Here is a 21301-nt window from a genome sequence, read left to right as displayed (position 1 = left end):
TGTTTCCCAAAGGTCCAACAGCTCAGATCTTACTCACATTGCCTAGAAAGTGATTGAGGCGCGAATCTTCGTAAGGCGATTTTATTAGCGCACATGCGAATATCGGCACGTCCCAGAACAGAGGCAAAGGGCTTTGCATTCATACATTAGTGAATTGAGTTGCGAATCTTCGTAAGGCGATTTTATTAGCGCACATGCGAATATCTACACTTGTCCCAGAACAGAGGCAAAGGGCTTTGCATTCATACATTAGTGATTGAATTGAGCTGCGAATCTTCGTAAGGCGATTTTATTAACGCAAATGCAAATATCTACACTTGTCCCCAGAACAGAGAGGCAAAGGCCTGTGCATTCATATAGTATAGCACCATATTCGCGAATACGTAGAACTTCGTAAAATTCGATTTACGAATATTCGTATTTTTTATTTTACTTTCCACCTTACAGATTACATTGATCTGTACTCTGTCAACTACTGTCATCACCCCCCACTGTATCTCGATTGATTCCCAAAAGTCTCACATTCCCTAGAAAGTGATTGAGGTGCGAATCTTCGTAAGGCGATTTTATTAGCGCACATGCGAATATCTACACTTGTCCCAGAACAGAGGCAAAGGGCATTGCATTCATACATTAGTGATTGAATTGAGTTGCGAATCTTCGTAAGGCGATTTCATTAGCGCACATGTGAATTTTGCATAGCATATGTATTATGCGATAATTCGAATTATCGCATATGCGAAATAATAACGAATTTGAATAATCGCGAATATTTTACGAATATTCTTTCGAATATTCACAAAATTTCGCGAATTCGAATATGGGACATGCCGCTCAACACTAGTGCTGGGCCTAAATTTATGACAATGGACTGTTGCAGTGGTGGGTGACGTGAAGCCTGATTCTCTGCTATGACATGCAGACTGATTCTCTGCTGACATGAAGCCAGATTGTCTGTTACGGGACCTCTCTCCTCTGCCTGGGTGCTGGGCCTAAATATATGCCAATGGACTGTTGCAGTGGTGGCTGACGTGAAGCCTCATTCTCTGCTATGACATGCAGACTAATTCTCTGCTGACATGAAGACAGATTCTCTGTTACGGGACCTCTCTCCTCTGCCTGGGTGCCGGGGCCTAAATATCTGAGAATGGACTGTTCCAGTGGTGGCTGACGTGAAGCCTCATTCTCTGCTATGACATGCAGACTAATTCTCTGCTGACATGAAGACAGATTCTCTGTTACGGGACCTCCCTCCTCTGCCTGGGTGCTGGGCCTAAATATATGCCAATGGACTGTTGCAGTGGTGGCTGACGTGAAGCCTCATTCTCTGCTATGACATGCAGACTAATTCTCTGCTGACATGAAGACAGATTCTCTGTTACGGGACCTCCCTCCTCTGCCTGGGTGCTGGGCCTAAATATATGCCAATGGACTGTTGCAGTGGTGGCTGACGTGAAGCCTCATTCTCTGCTATGACATGCAGACTGATTCTCTGCTGACATGAAGCCAGATTCTCTGTTACGGGACCTCTCTCCTCTGCCTGTGTGTGTGCTGGGCCTAAATATATGCCAATGGACTGTTGCAGTGGTGGCTGACGTGAAGCCTGATTCTCTGCTATGACATGCAGACTGATTCTCTGCTGACATGAAGCCAGATTCTCTGTTACGGGACCTCTCTCCTCTGCCTGTGTGTGTGCTGGGCCTAAATATATGCCAATGGACTGTTGCAGTGGTGGCTGACGTGAAGCCTCATTCTCTGCTATGACATGCAGACTAATTCTCTGCTGACATGAAGACAGATTCTCTGTTACGGGACCTCCCTCCTCTGCCTGGGTGCTGGGCCTAAATATATGCCAATGGACTGTTGCAGTGGTGGCTGACGTGAAGCCTCATTCTCTGCTATGACATGCAGACTGATTCTCTGCTGACATGAAGCCAGATTCTCTGTTACGGGACCTCTCTCCTCTGCCTGTGTGTGTGCTGGGCCTAAATATATGCCAATGGACTGTTGCAGTGGTGGCTGACGTGAAGCCTCATTCTCTGCTATGACATGCAGACTGATTCTCTGCTGACATGAAGCCAGATTCTCTGTTACGGGACCTCTCTCCTCTGCCTGTGTGTGTGCTGGGCCTAAATATATGCCAATGGACTGTTGCAGTGGTGGCTGACGTGAAGCCTCATTCTCTGCTATGACATGCAGACTAATTCTCTGCTGACATGAAGACAGATTCTCTGTTACGGGACCTCCCTCCTCTGCCTGGGTGCTGGGCCTAAATATATGCCAATGGACTGTTGCAGTGGTGGCTGACGTGAAGCCTCATTCTCTGCTATGACATGCAGACTAATTCTCTGCTGACATGAAGACAGATTCTCTGTTACGGGACCTCTCTCCTCTGCCTGGGTGCCGGGGCCTAAATATCTGAGAATGGACTGTTCCAGTGGTGGGTGACGGGAAGCCAGATTCTCTGCTATGGAACCTCTCTCCAATTGATTTTGGTTAATTTTTATTTATTTAATTTTTATTTTAATTCATTTCCCTATCCACATTTGTTTGCAGGGGATTTACCTACATGTTGCTGCCTTTTGCAGCCCTCTAGCTCTTTCCTGGGCTGTTTTACAGCCTTTTTAGTGCCGAAAAGTTCGGGTCCCCATTGACTTCAATGGGGTTCGGGTTCGGGACGAAGTTCGGATCGGGTTCGGATCCCGAACCCGAACATTTCCGGGATGTTCGGCCGAACTTCTCGAACCCGAACATCCAGGTGTTCGCTCAACTCTAATTCCTACCTTATCCCTTAAAGTCATTGAAATGATCTGATGTTACGACACCTCTCAAGTAACACAGTACTGGAAAGAAGAGTCAGCTTTATGGCTCATGCACACAAACATATTTTTGTCTATGTATAAAATCTATAATGTAATAATTGAATTGATAATTCTGAACTTATTCTGGGCTTCGAAGTTCATTGGGTGGTTTCATGTATAAGTGTGCGTACAGAGATAACTGTTAATCAGTGGGTAAGACCACCTACCATACTCCTAAGCCCAGAAAGTAGGAAATTAAATAGAGCTTGGCTAATTTTAAAATTCTTCTCACTTCAAGCTGAAAACTGAGCACAAATCATACCCCAAACACAGTCCACATGCCCTAAATACATGCTGCCGCGAACAAGATGCCGATCCATTAACAGAAAAGTACGCTCCAGCACATGCTGCCTTAAGGTACCACTCTTCGAAGATCTATAGAATTTTAGAGGTGCAAGAACTAAACATTAAAAGCTTTAATACAAAAAGGTACAGTAGTGACTAAATAAATTGACATACAAATGGCAAAATAGTTATAAAATAATAGAGAGAAAATAACAGGAAAACTAACACTTCCAAGACTTCTGTGCCTTGAGGGTAGACAGAGTAAATGGATCCATATCTCAATCTTGACTGGCTCTCAAAACATATTAATACTGACTTATTGTTTTAAACATGTTTTATATATTCAGTCCACGGTTCAGGTTTCAGAACCTCCCAGTATTTTATATATCAAAATGGTGGGTTTTCACTGGTAGGTAACTGAGGGCAGCCTGGAATATTAAATTGATTCTCCTGTAACTCCTCCACTATAAAAGTTGGGTGAAAGTCACTTATTCACACAAATGTCAACTTGTTGTTCTTTGAAGGAAAGAGAAATCCAGACTTGGGTGTCATATCTCACACTACATACCCCACCTCTCTGACCACATGGTCCAGCACCTACTAAGTTTTATGGCCTTTCTTCCAGAACGTTACCTTTTTTGTGACCAGTGATGTTAAATACTTTTGTGTGACCAGTGACATACAGTCATGTCACCTTTTCATTACACCCCTTCCTCTATAACATGCTTCTGGCAGATCAGTCTATATTTTTAGTGTGATAGGTTCCCTGTGAAGTAAAAAGAATGGTATTACCAAAGTCAGTTTTTAAAAGTATTTTTCCATCTATTCAGTGTGCGAATGTCTAAAGGTGGTAACAAGGAATCTTGCCAAATAATATATATATATGTACAATATACAGTTACAACTGATTAGCTTATTAAGTCTTCAACTTGTTAAGCTTCCCTTTCTTGCAAAATATTTTGCACTTTCTTTTTACTTTCAGCATATTTTTTGGTGCTTTTTGCTAGACCACACTCAGTAAATGCTAGAGCGTTCCTTTCAATTATGCTCTCAAAACTGATAGCATATCACTTCTGGGCTCACTATAATTTCAGAGCCTCAACATTTTCTTTTCTGCAGTCCTAATCACACTGTCAAGTCTCTCTAATCTCTAGGTTGCTGACCTACATAGATTTCTTCTGGTAGGTTAGCCAGATAAGAGTTATCATGACTGTCATTGATCATTGCTCTTAAACTATCTCAAATACCCACAAATTTCTATCCATAGCCATCAATGAAAAATAGAATAGCATTAATGTAATTATATGGACTATGTATAAAAAGTATCACTTGTGGAAATAAAAGCTCCAGGGGTCTTATGATACACCAAAAATCTGTGCTAATCTTCCAGAGCCTACTCCTTTTGCTTATAAATAAATATGATCTGGGTTATCTGGGCTTGTTAACGGTTCCTGCTGCTACAGGAATATTTATTGCTTGAGATTTCTGCATTTTGCAGACAGCGGTATGATTAATAAAAATGATTTGCACGTTATTTCAATTTGGAAGTATAATTTAAAAAAGGTTGCCATTATCAATTCAAGTACACGATTCATCAATAATAATAAACCCTAGTGTGAGTGAATTGGTAACTGAGCACAGCATAAAATCATTGATTGCTATGGAAAAACATGTAATACACCTACTGTTTTAAGTAGACTAATTGCTCCAGGGCCCGACGCATCATATGTGTAACCTGTGAAGCTGCACAGGGGCCCAAGTGGATATGGTGGCCCAAGGCCACCTTTAATGTCACTTCATACTATCAGATTGTATATAAGGGAATGAGCTAAAGAATATCATGGCACTTATCTACTAGTGAACTATTTGGTAAACACAAAGGCTCTATAATAAGCTATTGAACAACAAGAGGCCCTAAAGCATTCTTACACAAGGGCCCCTGCTCTCTGTGTCCATCCTTGAAACAACACCACTCTTCTTCCAGTATTGCAGATCATTCACATTCAGCGGCTTGTGCCATGGGCAAGAGTGGCTCTGTTTTTGGAAAAAATCAGACCCCTTTTTCTAATCATTCTTCATAACAGCAAACAGAGTTACTGGAGTCCATAAACAGAAATGTATGCATCAGTAATTATTATTTTTTTTTAAGTTAAAGAGGTTTTTTGAGAGTTTTTGTTAAAGATGATCTAGCCTCTGAAAAGGTCATCAGTATCTGATCGTTGGGGGTCCGACACCCAGGTCCCCTGCCGATTAGCTGTTTGAGATGGCACCGGCACTTAAAGTAGCGCCATGGCCTTCCCTGAGCTCGCCAAGCACAGCGCCGTCCATTGTATAGCGAGAGTAGGTATATCCACGGCACTCCAGTCAAGGTATATGCAATTCTCTTTAATGACCAAAAAAGTGTTCACATCACTTATTATTCCATACAGAATTATTCACATCCAGAAGTAGAAAAAAACTATTAGCCACATTGATGCTGATGACCTATTGAAAACTCTTGGAAACCCCCTTTAAAGGAAATTGTAAAGATTATTATGGTGGTAGGTTTGATGCAAGTGTTGCTAATGTCTTTGTATCGTCCTCATCAAAATGTCTTCCTTTCAATATTTCCTTTATCTTTGGGAATAGAACAAAAGTCATTGGGGGCAAGATCCGGTAAATAGGCAGGGTATTCCAACACAGTTATTTATTAGCTAAAATCAAGAGCCATGAGTTGTTCTTGAAAAATTTGTATTTCCGTCTTACTTTTTCAGTCAGCTCTTCCAAATAGTGTACTTGGTTGACAGTCCGGTAGGTACAGATTCATAATGAAAAATCCCTTTAATGTGAAAGAAAAAGTTACAAACTTGGTTTTGACTTCTGATATGAACTAGTTGAACTTTTGTAGTCGGGGTGAATTAGCAGTCATGCATTGTGCATGTCCCAAAATGCAATTTTACCTCTTCAGGTCACTGCACTGCCTGTAGTGAGCACTTACCACTCACACAGGCATCGCTCCTGGTGGCTGATTCATTACTTAGCACGTTGGGAGTGCAGGGAGAAAGCTCACTGACAGCACTGGTGACGCTCGTCAGTGAGCAGGAAGGAAGAATACATTTTTATTTATATATTCATATATATGTACACTAGTTGTCACTTTATTGCCCCACTATATGAGGGAGCAGTGCGGACAGACACCAACCAGCTCCCAGCCAGTCTTCCTAGTATTCAGTGCAGCACTGTGCTGTTAGGAATATGGATGTCCCTTAGTAGCGGCTCTGAAAAAGATCGCTGCTAAAGGACATTTCAGCCCTAGTTTTCTACTATAAATAAAGGTTTTCCAAATAAAGTATATTAGAAAAATGTCCCCTATTCTTGTCCCTACACTTTAAATCAGTCTCCTTTCCCAATTTAACATATAAAAATATACAAAAAAATTTACAAATCATGTATCGAGTCTGGAAATGTCTGAATTATTAAAATACAAAAATATTTTTCCTGCGCGGTATACACAGTAATGGATTTCTTTAAATAAAAACACGAGATTCGCTTTTTTAGGGTCACCTTACCCCCCAAAATATTGAATAACAGTGATCAAAAATCTACCCCAAAAACTAAACTAAAAACTACAGTTCGTCTAGCAAAAAACATGCCCACTTTCAGCACTGTGGACGGAAACGGAAGCAGTCTTGCATTTAGAACTGGCAGAGGAGCCGCCGAAGTTATGAAGAGCCCTGCGCCTCTACATAATTGCGGCAGATCCGCCGCCAGTGCAGGACTTTATTAAACTTAAAAAATACTTTATTATAAATATATTCTCAAATACCCTTTATTATTTGTAATGGCCCGTATTGTCTGGGGAGCGATCATCAGGGGAAACAAACCTGTCCTGATCACACATGAGGACAAGTTACTTTACAACACTGAGGTAAAGAGCTGCCTCATCCTCTTCTCTGCTCTACTTGTCAGGGATTATGATCCTGAATACAAATGATAAGAACTTTAGCTGAATCTCTGGGGAATTTAGTTAGTGAGGAGACATGAAGTACAGAGAGGATGGACAGGACAGGCTGTGGTAATGGAGGCTGCATACAAGGACTGCTGCTCATTATCCACACCCCACCCTCCTCTCATGTCTCCTCATCATCTCCATTCCCACAGAGATTCACCTGTATTCAGGATCATGATTCCCGACAAAGCTCTATGGCTCATTGTGAAGTAACTTGTCCTCCTGTGTGATTAGGACAGGTTTTGTGTGTACTGATAGGACGGCAGCCATTTTATTTCCCTAATGATTGCTCCCCAGACAAAACAAGCCATTCTAAGTAATGAAAGGCATTTGGCAATATATTTATTATAAAATAATATTTAAGTATTTTCATTTTTTTAATTCCTGGAGAACCTCTTTAAGACCAGCATCTAAAATGCTGGTCTTAATAAATGACCACCTATGTCCATAACAATTTAGTCTGTTCATGATTTTGGGTAAGTTTTCCAGAAAAAAAAAGAAAAAGAAAAAGAATCACTAAACTCAGTGAGTTATCACTGTGCACAGTAAATCCAGTGAAATACAGTGGGGCTCATTTACTAAAAGCTGGCATTTCACACTCCAGTTATTAAAAGGTAAGATGGAGGAAGACGTGAATAGTGTACTAAAAGACAGTTCTCTTAATAAATTTGTCTCATCTCAGATGTCCATGTACCAGAAACTGTCATTTACATAGACTAGGAGCTGCCATAGATTTCAGTTTACACCAATGCGTCTCACTGTTGGGGCCACACCACCTTGTTCTGAGCTCTGCTTATTTGCTTAAAGAGTGACAGAGCAGAGGAGAAAGACGATGCTATTTATGAAAAATATGTGACTCTTGTACACCATGAAAGGCGTACAGCCTTTGTAAGTGAGTTCTTATGGTATGTTCTAAGAAAACATGAATCCAGAGCTCTTCTATTAATGAAGGGCCAAACCCTATTAATACATAACCTTATTAGCACTGTAGTCTACAGACTTCATTACAATGCACGATGAGGATCAATTCCTAAAATCAGCTAGAGTTTCTCGTGTATGTCATTTTTAAAAGATTTGAGGTCGTGCAGTAGATTAGCTGCAGTGATCTGTAATTGGCACAGTACCAGCTAAGTGTCTCATCTTCAACCTGCCAGCTTCTGCACTGGAAATGCTTCCATTTGGGCACTATTAGACATGTCCTTAGTGATAATAGGTATCTATGGATATCTGCAACTTTCCTGATGCTGAGCTTTGACTGCTCTGTAGGCAAGTTTGAATCACGAGGTTGAACTTAAAATACTTTGCCTCCACTAGTTTAACTAAGCTGTCAATTCATCACTGAGATTAGCAAGGTCTCATTTAAGGTCAAACTAATGCATCAGGCTTAGCTCACTGTGCGCATTTTAAATGGAAGAACTGAGTATAAAAAGCTACTGGATAAAAGAATGGATTTAAACCTGCACATTTCTTTGTGGACTTTTGACTCCCGATTATGGTTTAAGCCTTTTTGATGCACATTTTCAGTTTTTCACCATATTACTCTAGAAAGATTTTGCTTGAGAAAATGTCCTGCTTTTTATAGTCCCTTTTTTGTATACTAAAAGTAATACTGTATACCGTAATACAAATAGCAGGTAACATGCAAACAAACAGTAACACTACCCTTATAGTATCATAAGTCTGTGGTAGAAATTGATATGGAAGATTGCCGCATATACCGAATAATAAAGACAGCGGAAATGTTATACCCAAATTGGTATTTAACAGAACATTCAAGACCAAAAAACATTCACACTCACTCATTTTTCATATACTGTAATAACGTCTTGAGTAGCTGAATTAGCTTTGAACTAGGAATTAGGCATAAGTAAATCTAAAGTTGCCGATTTTTCTCACGCGCGTGCAAAACGCATTAAAGCGCTTTGCAAAAAAAAAAAAATTGCATTTTCCCGAAACGCGCCCCAGGGGGCCTGAGAAAGCAGAGGAGCGAAACATGTGTCGGGGTGCGCTCTCTGCCAGACCTGGGTTTGTTCCATCTGTGCCTCCTATCAACTCTAGGTAATATGTTATAGTATATTTTTTTCTTATTCAACGTTTATTACTACTATTGTTGTCCCTCAATACTGCTTATGGGCTAGCTATAGGTGTTGTTATTTCACCCTTTTTTCTGGCTCCTATTTTGCAGTTGTATGTTTGTCTGTGGGGATTGGAAGCTTGTATGTGTATTGGGGGTAGGGTTTATATAGCCTGCTCAGTGCAGCATATACTGTTTCCCTATTCCTCCTTTGGATTCATTTACCCAGAATCAGGCGGCTGAGCTGCTTATCGTATGCTGCCCTAAATTAGTGTATGCTGCCCTAAATTATTAAAATGCAGATACCTCTTAATAAATTAGTGGTATCTCTGGACCTCCATGCCTCGGAAAGTGAAGTCTACTCCATCTAGGGGCTGGCACAGACTTCAGCTATAGCTTATTCTAGTTTCTGGTGTAAGTTATAGTAAATCCAAACATCGTCCTGGCCAACTGTAAGGGCTGTCGGTGTGAAGCAGAAATATCTAGCGGCAACAACAGCTCAGCCAAAAAGCAGCAAGCTCATAGAGTGAGACTGCCAAGTGGGAAACATTTTAAATGTGTTAGACAGATACAAGCTTTTGATCACTGTGCCGAATGCCCAGAGTAAGCTTTAACATCATGGAACTCTAGAACAGAAGACATAAATCAATTGTGTAATCCAAAAATAAGGGTAGACCAACACCATTTAACTTCTAAAATGTTTTTTAAAATGCCTGATTTCAATCCAGATAAAATCATTCAAGCAGAGTGGCTGATGCATTTCCGACCCGTGTTGTGCTCACACATAGACAGGTGGCTTCAAATAAAAATGAGAAGCTTTAGACGTTAAAGAGGTTTCTGACTCTTCTTAACTGATGAGCTATCCTGTGGATAGGTCATCCAGTATGTGATCGGTGGGTTCCTGACACCTAGAACCCCCACAATCAGCTGTTTGAGAAGACACTGGCACTCCAGCGAACACTGTGGATTCTCACAGCTTACCAAGCACAGTGCTGTACATTTATATAGTGACTGTGCTTGGTATTGCAGACAAGGCCCATGTGACCGTGGCTTGTGTCTGGTATTGCAGATGAACTCCATGGAAGTGAATAGGATTGAGCTGTAACACCACACACAATCTGAGGACAGGTGTGGCGCTCTTTTTGTAAGAAAGTCGCCATGTATCTATAGTCCTGGACAACCCCTTTAAGATGTTGAGGGAAGGAGGAGATTTTGACCCCATAGCCCTCTCTTCTATATGCCTCTAATACTATTCAATTACTTGGAATTCTTTATTATAACACCCCAGTTCTTCCAATTTAATTAATTGGATGAATATATTTGCTTAAAGTTATATCCTGTATGCTACTTTCCATTTCCTAAACGCCCATTAGTTGCATTTATACAGAAAGCACAGTTTGCAGGAATCTATGATCTGCAGATGTTTTTTGTTCATGGGAAGGGAAAGCCACATACGGTATCAACAGCTAATGGGTGCTGGTGGCCGCTTCCATCCGTCATCTTGCAGGTATTCAAGCGCTCAAGTGAGATCTCACAGGGAAAGCCAGGCCTTTCCTTTTTCTCGGTCAACCTGGGATCATAACTAGAATTATAAAAGAAACACCATAGATTTAAACAGTTTTAACAGTTTAATAACTGAAACCAGGAAGAACTGTAATAAGCCCTTTAGTTCAGAGCAATTATATAATAATAATTGCCTTTGTTGTCCTAAGAGAACATACGCAAAACTAATTAGTACTTTTCTACTAAGTTTACTTCTGACGTCCAAAGTTTTCCTAACCAAATCTGTATCTGGTGACACAGTACAAGTAAGGCTACTTTCACACTCGTGTTTTGGGCGGAACCGTCATGGATCTGCAAAAGCGGATCCGTTACAATAATACAACTACATGCATTCATCATGAACGTATCTGTTTGTATTATCTGTAAAATAGCCAAGTCAGATCCGTCATGAACTCCATTGAAATTCAATGGGAGACGGATCAGTTTTCTATTGTGCCAGATTGTGTCAGAGAAAACAGATGCGTCCCCATTGTCCTTTTGGCTCAGTTTCATCAAGCGGACAGCAAACCAATGCAGGCAGCGTTTTGGTGTCCACCTCCAGAGCAGAATGGCGACTGATCGGAGGCAAACTGATGTATTCTGTGTGGATCCTTTTCCATTCAGAATGCACTAGGGCAAAACTGATCCATTTTGGACCGCTTGTGAGAGCCCTGAATGGATCTATTGAAAAACCTAGAAAATAGTTTGAATCCACACTGAAATCTGAAAGGTCGTCTAGATCGATCACACAAGTTATTCCTATTGTTCTTAGCTAGAGATTAGAACCTTCATTACACGTGTGAAAGTATAAGGATTATTAGAGAGGTCCATAATGGTCCAATGATAAATCTCTCCCTTCCATTTGAATTGGAGAAGGCATCTGTGTTCATGGGGTGTGTATATAGCATGAAAGGCATCTTTTCTGTCTTTTTTTAATTAGATACATGTCATTTTGAACATACGTCCGTCATACTTTCCAGGCAGGCTTCAAAAATATGTTTAAAGCCTTACTGTTGAGCATTTGTCTGGTTTTATGACTGGAAAACTATCCAGCCTTTTTTGTGCCATCTAATCTGTATATTTTCCCGTGAGTGAGGGCAGTCTCGAAAACACTGTCTAAAGACTGACTTGCTTGAAAATGTTAGTGGTAGTGTGAGACTGTTTTTCTTTATTTTTTTTATTACATTTCTGACCCAATGGTCTGTGGAAATTGTTTCCTATAAATTCATACATGAATGGAAAGGAAAGGGTACTGCTTACGTGGATAAGGCTTCTTGTCAGAACTAGATTTTGTTGAAGCTCCCTTTCTCACATTGTCCAAGTTGGAATTGGTATTTTAGGGATTTTCCCTGGTTTGTTCGGGTCTGCCTCTGGTAGCTTTGATAAAAAAAAAAATATAATAACTTTTTTACTTGACTTGGCCTTTTAAGTTCATCAAATGACTTACATTCTGTATATATCTCATTTTAACTTCCTGAAAAAAGATTACTGTTTTCCAGGTTAGATTATTCATGTGACTCTGGGGCTAAACCTGCCACACCTGCTAATGTAAGCCAACGGGCTTGTCTGATATTAGTAATGATTGTCCTATAGTATGGACTACTCTACTAATTGCTTTAAGAAAAGCCAATATAGATACAAATTAGGAGACCTCATCCTCCTGTTCTGCTTTTATTAACATAAAAAGCAATGTCCCCACTGCATCTGCTACTTTAAATTGTAAGTTTCATATGTTCTATCCAAGTACCTCAAAGGCGTTGTCCTATTCTGAGGAGTTGATAATGTTGAAACTGAGATGCTCTGTTCTCAACAAGAGCCATCTTTTTCTGTTCATGACGGATGCATGCGGTTGTATCATTGTAACGGAAGCGTTTTTGCAGATCCATGATGGATCTGCAAAAATGCTAGTGTGAAGTAGCCTAAGCAATGATTAAAGCTCTTTTACAAAATCATCTTTCTACTTTTCCATGCAAGGAAACCTTTAGATAGCCTTTCATCTTATCCAACAGCTAGTGGTAGCAGTATAGATTAGATAATATAAAATAGTATATGACGCACAGGAGTGATCAAATCAGGTGGAGGTGCTCACAGTAAAGAGGATTCGCCCTTTCTCTAAAAGGTTAGTAATCAAAGGAACGAGTACTGGCACTCTCACTCTATGTGGAACCATATGATTTATTGGCATAAAATCAATGACATATAATTATATAAACTTATATTGACATAAAATAATAGACGTACTATAATCAAAAATTGGAGATATTTAAAATACAATAAAATGCTAAAATCTAACTTAATACATATAATATTCCCAATATCACATATTACAACCGATATGTTCTGAGGTGTAGTATAATTGGTTCTAGTGCACCATCCGTCTAGCCTAGTGCACCATCCGTATAGCCTAGTGCACCATCCGTCTAAGGCCTAGTTCACACGAACGTATGGCTTTTATAGTTTTTTGCGGTACGTTTTTTACGGATCCGTTGTTCCGTTTTTTAGGTCCGTTGTGTTTCCGTTTCCTTTCCGTTTTTCCGTTCCGTTTTTCCGTATGCCATGTACAGTATACAGTAATTACATAGAAAAAATTGGGCTGGGCATATCATTTCCAATAGATGGTTCAGAAAAAACGGAACGGATACGGAAGACATACGGATGCATTTCCGTATGTGTTCCGTTTTTTTTTTGCGGACCCATTGACTTGAATGGAGCCAATGAACGTGATTTGCAGGCAATAATGGGACATGTTCTATCTTTCAACGGAACGGAAAAACAGAAATACAGAAACAGAATGCATACGGAGTACATTCCGTTTTTTTTTGCGGAACCATTGAAATGAATGGTTCCGTATACGGACCGTATACGGAACACAAATAAACGGCCCGTACACTCGCAAAAAAAACGTTCGTGTGAACTAGGCCTAAGTGTTACTTGGTAACTTTTTAATATCCTTTGTGGATCCTATAAATCTCAGAGTTCGCGTCTCTTCTGAAGTGCAGTGCTGTATTACCACTGCACTTCAGAGGAGACGCGAACTCTGAGATTTCAGAACATATAGATTGTCATATGTGATATTGGGAATATTATATGTATTAAGTTAGATTTTAGCATTTTATTGTATTTTAAATATCTCCAATTTTTTATTATAGTACGTCTATTATTTTATGTCAATATAAGTTTATATAATTATATGTCATTGATTTTATGCAATAAATCATATGGTTCCACATTGAGTGAGAGTGCCAGTACTTGTTCCATAGATTAGATAATCCTTCTGACAGATTCTCCTTTAAGGCTACTTTCACACTTGCGTTAGGAGCGGATCCGTCTGGTGTCTGCACAGACGGATCCGCTCCTATAATGCAAATGCTTGCATCCGTTCAGAACGGATCTGTTTGCATAACTGTTTATTTCAGATCTGATTTTTCACTTCAGAAAACTCAGATCCGACAGTATATTCTAAACACAGAAGCGTTCCCATGGTGATGGGGACGCTTCAAGTTAGAATATACTGAGAACTGTGTACATGACTGCCCCCTGCTGCCTGGCAGATGCTGCCAGGCAGCAGGGGTCAGACCCCCCCCTCCTGTATTTAACTTATTGGTGGCCAGTGCGGCCCCCCCTCCCTCCCCAGTATTAATTGTAACCAGTGAGGCCCCCCTCCCTCTATATTCATCTGTGGCCAGTGCGGATTCCCAGTATTAAATATGACCAGTGCGGCCTCCCCCTCCCTCTATATTTATTGGTGGCCAGTGCGGATTCCAAGTATTATGACCAGTGAGGCCTCCCCTCTCCCCCCTAATTAAAATCACCCCCCCCATCATTGGTGGCAGCGGAGAGTACCGATCGGAGTCCCAGTTTAAATCGCTGGGGCTCAGATCGGTTACCATGGCAGCCAAGACGCTATTGCAGTCTTGGCTGCCATGGTTACTTGGCAATAAATACAAGCATTATACTTACCTGAAGAGCTGCGATGTCTGACCGGCCGGGAGCTCCTCCTACTGGTAAGTGAAAGGTCTGTGCGGCGCATTGCCTATAGCACAGACCTGTCACTTACCAGTAGGAGGAGCTCCTGGCCGGTCAGACATCGCAGCTCTTCAGGTAAGTATAATGCTTGTATTTATTGCTAAGTAACCATGGCAGCCAAGACTGCAATAGAGTCTTGGTTGCCATGGTAACCGATCGGAGCCCCAGCGATTTAAACTGGGACTCCGATCGGTACTCTCCGCTGCCACCAATGATGGGGGGGGGATTTTAATTAGGGGGGGGGGGAGGGGAGGCCTCACTGGTCATAATACTTGGAATCCGCACTGGCCACCAATAAATATAGAGGGAGGGGGAGGCCACACTGGTCATATTTAATACTGGGGAGGGAGGGAGGGGGAGGCCGCACTGGTCACATTTAATACTGGGGAGGGAGGGAGGGAGGGGGAGGCCGCATCGGTCATATTTAATAATGGGAATCCGTACTGGCCACAGATGAATATAGAGGGAGGGGGGCCGCACTGGCTACAATTAATACTGGGGAGGGAGGGGGGGGCCGCACTGGCCACCAATAAGTTAATTACAGGAGGAGGGGGGGTCTGCCCCATGCTGCCTGGCAGCATCTGCCAGGCAGCAGGGGGCAGTCATGTACACAGTTCTCAGTATATTCTAACATGAAGCGTCCCCATCACCATGGGAACGCCTCTGTGTTAGAATATACTGTCGGATCTGAGGTTTACGATGTAACTCAAATCCGATGGTATATTCTAACATAGAGGCGTTCCCATGGTGATGGGGACGCTTCAAGTTTAAATATACCATCGGATCGGAGAAAACTCCGATCTGATGGTATATTAATAGGGACTCCTGACTTTACATTGAAAGTCAATGGGGGACGGATCCGTTTGAAATTGCACCATATTGTGTCAACGTCAAACGGATCCGTCCCCATTGACTTGCATTGTAAGTCTGGACGGATCTGTTTGGCTCCGCACGGCCAGGCGGACACGAAAACGCGGCAAGCTGCGTTCGGGTGTCCGCCTGCTGAGCAGAGCGGAGGCCAAACGGTGCCAGACTGATGCATTCTGAGCGGATCCGCATCCACTCAGAATGCATTGGGGCTGTACGGATCCGTTCGGGGCCGCTTGTGAGAGCCTTCAAACGGAACTCACAAGCGGAGCCCCGAACGCTAGTGTGAAAGTAGCCTAAGACTACAGAAAAAGAAACCCTACAAACAAACCCCATTTATTCAGGTTTAATGCTGAACTAAGTAAAATGAGGATCTTTATCTTGTACCTCTTGTAATTCTCACCCTATCTCTGTTAACAGGTGTCAAGTAGCTGTGATTATGTGTTTGTTAGTGGAAAGGAGAACAGGGGATCAATGAATGCACAAGCGGTTTTTACCTATGAACATCTCAGTGCACCATTAGAAATGACTGTATGGGTACCCAGACTCCCTTTATCCATTGAACTCTCTGATTCAAAACTAAGCCAAATAAAAGGCTGGAGAATTCCAATACTACCAGACCGCAGGTAAGCACGTACATTATATATGAACATTGTACATGAACATCTAAGTAGCTAATACTAGCAAAGCAGTGAGAGAAAACAACTTTATTCCTAAATGACTTTTTATTGAATTGCATTTGTAATGCTCAATCGATGTACAGAGAGCTTAACAACAATGAAATTACAAAATATGAAATATAGATATTAGACAACAACTCCTACAAATATAAAAACATCCAATGGCAGGGCAATAGATGTTTTAATTAAAGAAAAAACACATAGACGTTGGAAGATGTGTCTATCCTGAGTCCTATTTACAATAAACAAAACAAATAGGTAGCTATGAACGTTAATGTTACAAGCCTACTTGTGAAGCATATATCATTCTTGTCACTACAGGATCCACATCTATTTGCCAGGTAAGAGAGTCCTTACAAAAAGCATCACTTGATATAGAGGAGTTGGAATATCCATGCATGGAGAACCTAGAGATTTATTTTGGAACTGTGTGATGCTTACTTTTCCCTGTGGGACACTGTAGGCAAACTCAACACTTGCTACCATGTTCTCCAATAGTTAATAGAGGATTGCTGGGGGGTCTGAGTAGCCAAACACCCAGTAACCAGTTTATCATCAAGAAAACCATATTTGTCTTTCACACTCGCCGGAACTGCCTGCCGGATCTGTCAAAACGTATGCTAACTGATGTCATTTTAAGACCGATCAGGATCCTGATCCGTCTTACAAATTCATTGAAATGCCATATCAGTCTTTCCGGTGTCATCCGTAAAAAACGGATCCGGCAGCCTGGAAGGACGTATCCGGCATTGGGGTATTTTGAATGCCAGATCCGACACTAATACATTCCTATGTAAAAAAATCAGACCCGGCATTCCGGCAAGTGTTCAGTTTTTTGGCTGGAGATAAAACCGTAGCATGCTGCAGTATTATCTCTCTCCTGATCAGTCAAAAAGACTGAACTGAAGACATCCTGATGCATCCTGAACAGATTGCTCCCCATTCAGAATGAATGGAGATAAAACTGATCAGTTCTTTTCCGGTATAGAGCCCCTAGAGCGGAACTCTATGCCGGAAAAGAAAAACGCTAGTGTGAAAGTACCCTGACTTAATCTGTTGGATTGATAATTTGTCTACATATTTGCATGTTTTCGCACAAAATATTCTTCAGTATAGATAATTTTGGAAGATCTCGTGTGTGAGTGATATTTTATGTATGCATAATATTAAATAACCCATTGAAATTAACTTCTTCAGAAGTGTTTTATCCACACTTTGTCTTTGTGCTGGAAAGTTGAATATCTGTCTAGAAATATAAATCATTTATCTCCAGTGTAACAGTCACATAGACACAACAAATTTCATTAAGATAATCCAACCAATTCATTTGAAGGGGTTGGCCACTTTCTGACTACTGCTGATTAATGTGTTTGTAAGATGACTATATGGCACTTACTAATATAGTCTTTGTTGGTATTCTGCACCATTTTCTATATTTCAAAAGGTGCACTTCTTTGTTGGCCAAGTCTTTCGTGTTTTCCACATGGAAGTCCTGTCCATAAAATGGCTGCTGATGAACATTCATGTGACCAGACACATCACTCACTGGGCTGAGGAATGGGGTGTGGGGAACAGAATTCTGAACATGAACATAAGCATTGATGTTATTTTGTTCTAAGAAATCATCTAAGTCTTTGTTGAAGCCATCAACTGTTAGGGTCTATTTACACCATCTTGACATAATTGGATTTTTGTGGAGTTTATAACCTAGTCCATATCAAGGAAGTGGACAAGTGGAAGACATTCTTCAACACCTATGACTGACATTACAAATACTTGGTCTTGCCCTTTGGGTTTTGTAATTCTGTGATCCCAGCTGTCTTCTTACATCTTGGTTGACATTATCATATTTTCCAAATGTCTTTTAATGTATAAATGCATACCAAATAACTTACACATTTGAATTGGTTCCTACACTCCAACTTGGCCTTCTCTATTTGATAGGTGAATCTGTGATACCTGCCTTCAGTCGTTTGCAAGGATCTAACCTTAATCTGAGAGCATTCTGCAATGCAGCCTTAAGAATGTATGCATTGTTGGCCTAGTCCTACCATCTCTTTTTGAGAACAAATTTGGTTAATAACCAAAAATATCAAGCTGAGTACCTTATTTCTAGTTTGCACCTCAGTTGGTTCTTTCCTGTCCTCAGATGCATTAACCCATTGACTTACAGTCTCTAGCTCTGTTCTAACCTTCACATGCTGAACAGCTTCTATAGCTCCCTGCTATGAACTATAGTTTTGAACAGGTTTTCCAAAACTCTCACGATTTCCAGACTATCACATACCGTTGACTCTTCTTAATTTGACGTTAAGCATATCCTTGACTCCAAGCTTGTTCAGGCCAAACTTTACTACTTAATTAGTAAGGTTATGCTGCAGAGGACAAATCATCAGTATGAGAAAGGTATGTCCATGCTCCTCGTCTGATTAATAAATTCTTTAAGAAACATCACATTTCTACACAGAAAGGATGTAGTACAGAATGCGCCACTCCAGCTGTGGTGAAACTACAACTCCCAGCATACACACTTGCTTGACTATTATCAGAACACCCATAGAAGTAAATGGAGCATGCCCTGGTGACTTCCTGGCAAGTATACTATACTGGCCAGGAAGAAATCACCATAGCGCATTCGCGGCCTCGGCGTGCGTGTTCAGTACAGCGCGCAGCCCGGCCGGGGGAAGAGAAGAAGTCGCACGCGCGGCCACCTCGATTCCTGAGAAGAGCGGTGGCCGTAATCAGGGGAGACGGAAGACAACAGTCAGGTAAGTATAGGTTTATTTTCTTCTAAAGGGTGGGAATTAGTAAATTAAATATATTTAGAAGAATGATCACTGTTAAATAATTAACAGATTTAACAGTGATCATTAAGATGAGAATACCCCTTTAATAACCATGTTTCTGAAGCCCTTTAAGTCCAAACATCCCTGGTGTAGAATACAATCCCATAGACTATGCACATTGGTTCATTCAGCACCTGACTGATTACAACCCCAAGGTTCCTAATGATTACATTTTTAGAATATATTTAAGAAAATCATTTTGACCAACAAAAAGGGATACTGGCCCTTTAAACAGCAATATTTTCAATAGAATCCCTTTCAGTTGTGTGGCTTATCTTGCACATTAAGTCATCTGCTTTATGACATTTCCATTTATATTTCATCATAAAATCAATGTAATATGCATGCATTGATTTTTTTCAGTTGGCCCCTTTTCTTCCAGGGCTGGCCTAATGTTTCCCACTGGCAAATCATAAAAATGACAAATAATAGCTTTATTTAATGTAGAACTATTGATGCATAAAGGATAATTGCAATATATAGACATTGCTGTGTAGCCTTTGTTTAGCAGAGATGTGTCCTTAAGTGTTCTTTATATCCCAGCCGATAGAACTGGCTGCAGGCTACGGGATAGACAATTTAGATATATTAACGGCAAACAGAAAAGTCTCATAACTTACACAGGACTCAAAACAACATAGCATTAACATGATGAACACCTCCATTGCTGCGCAGCAAGCAACTTTTCCATTTCTTTAGTGGCACTTTATGTCCCATGTTATATTGATATTGTACAGAGCACGGTAATGTGCTATATTTAAGTGCTATGGGTGAAATGGATAGTTTTTGGGGGATGTTTAACACATTATATGATTTTATACCCACATGTCACATAGGTACTGAAGGTATAAAAAAACATGTATGTTCGGTTAACTGAATAGTAAAGCATTTGTCTGCATCTTTCCATATGTCATATTAGAACATATGGACAATGTAGACAATGGGACTCTACTCCATTCGCCAGAAAGAGCAGTACTTTACTAGCAGGCCTGGCCCAGCCATTACTACATTCACTACATTACTGCAGCAACAGTGTGTTTTCCTTTTATATTCCTGTTTTGTTGTTTAATGTTTTTTTTTTTTCTTTCCAAAACCCAAATGTATGATCTTTGTAAATGACTTACATTAGCAAAGTTGTGCTGCTTCAGAGATGTGAGTGCCATGTGATGCCGCAGGCTGAGTTTTCATCACTTCACGTGATGTTCCGTTTTCATAGATCCATAAGCATTTAATGGCTTGTATATGAAATTTCATCCACACATGGATTGCCAGAAATGGAATCGAGGAAAAGCTGCTGTAGCAATTCAGGATGAAAGCAGATCCAAAAGTAATGTATATTTATGCAAACATACAGAAATGCTGTAGAAATGCACAGAAATGGCAACAAAAATGAAGGAAGGTATGGTTTGCAATATATATGCAAGGAATTTGAAAAGATTGTTAGACAATAGTGATGGACGAACATCTGCCGGGGCGGTTCAAATGTTCGCGAACGACAAGTTCGCGGCGGGTCCCATTCATTTTATTGGCAGGCGAACCTGAAAAACCTTCAGCTCATATTTGCAGCCAAGAAATAATTACTAGAAGTGCACAAATAGTCCCACAACATGGACAGTGACAAACCAGATGTATTATTCAAATTTGCGATCTCCATTCATTATTTTTTCAATGCAAAATATCGGCAATATAATTTTCTCGTACGCGCATGCGCAAATGCACTATAATGAAAGTATATTGGTATATAACACCCCGCTTCAATCAGTTTTTTGGGGGGATGACTGGTATATCACACCAGTAGAAATTATTTGTTCCTCTAACGCTTGTCCCTCTATATACCTGCAGTATCGCAGCAGAACCGCACACAACTGCCGCACAATACAAATGCACTATAATATACTTTCCAACATAGAAAGTATATTATAGCATTGTACAAGGAAGGCAATCCATTAGAATATGCATAAAGATAAAACTTAACCTTTAATAATGGTACTATGAGGGTCCATTCACACATCCGTAAGTGTTTTGCGGATCTGCAAAAAACGGACACCGGCAGTGTGCATTCCACAATTTGCGAACCGCACATCGCCAGAACTATAATAGAAAATGCCTAATCTTGTCTGTAATTGCAGACA

General features: G+C 40.7%; 1 protein-coding gene across 1 annotated transcript in view; it reads left to right on the top strand.

Annotated features, from left to right (window-relative positions):
- The window catches only part of TMEM132E (transmembrane protein 132E), a 99604-nt gene that overhangs the window by 56364 nt on the left and 21939 nt on the right, over positions 1-21301 (top strand). Inside the window, exon 7 of the mRNA XM_044274285.1 lies at positions 16064-16269. Within this exon, the coding sequence (XP_044130220.1) occupies positions 16064-16269 (206 nt within the window). The remainder of the gene's footprint in view (positions 1-16063; positions 16270-21301) is intronic.

This window comes from Bufo gargarizans, unplaced genomic scaffold (genome assembly GCF_014858855.1).
Source record: "Bufo gargarizans isolate SCDJY-AF-19 unplaced genomic scaffold, ASM1485885v1 original_scaffold_1625_pilon, whole genome shotgun sequence".
Taxonomy (NCBI): Eukaryota; Metazoa; Chordata; class Amphibia; order Anura; family Bufonidae; genus Bufo; species Bufo gargarizans.
This window is presented reverse-complemented; position numbering and strand designations above follow the sequence as displayed.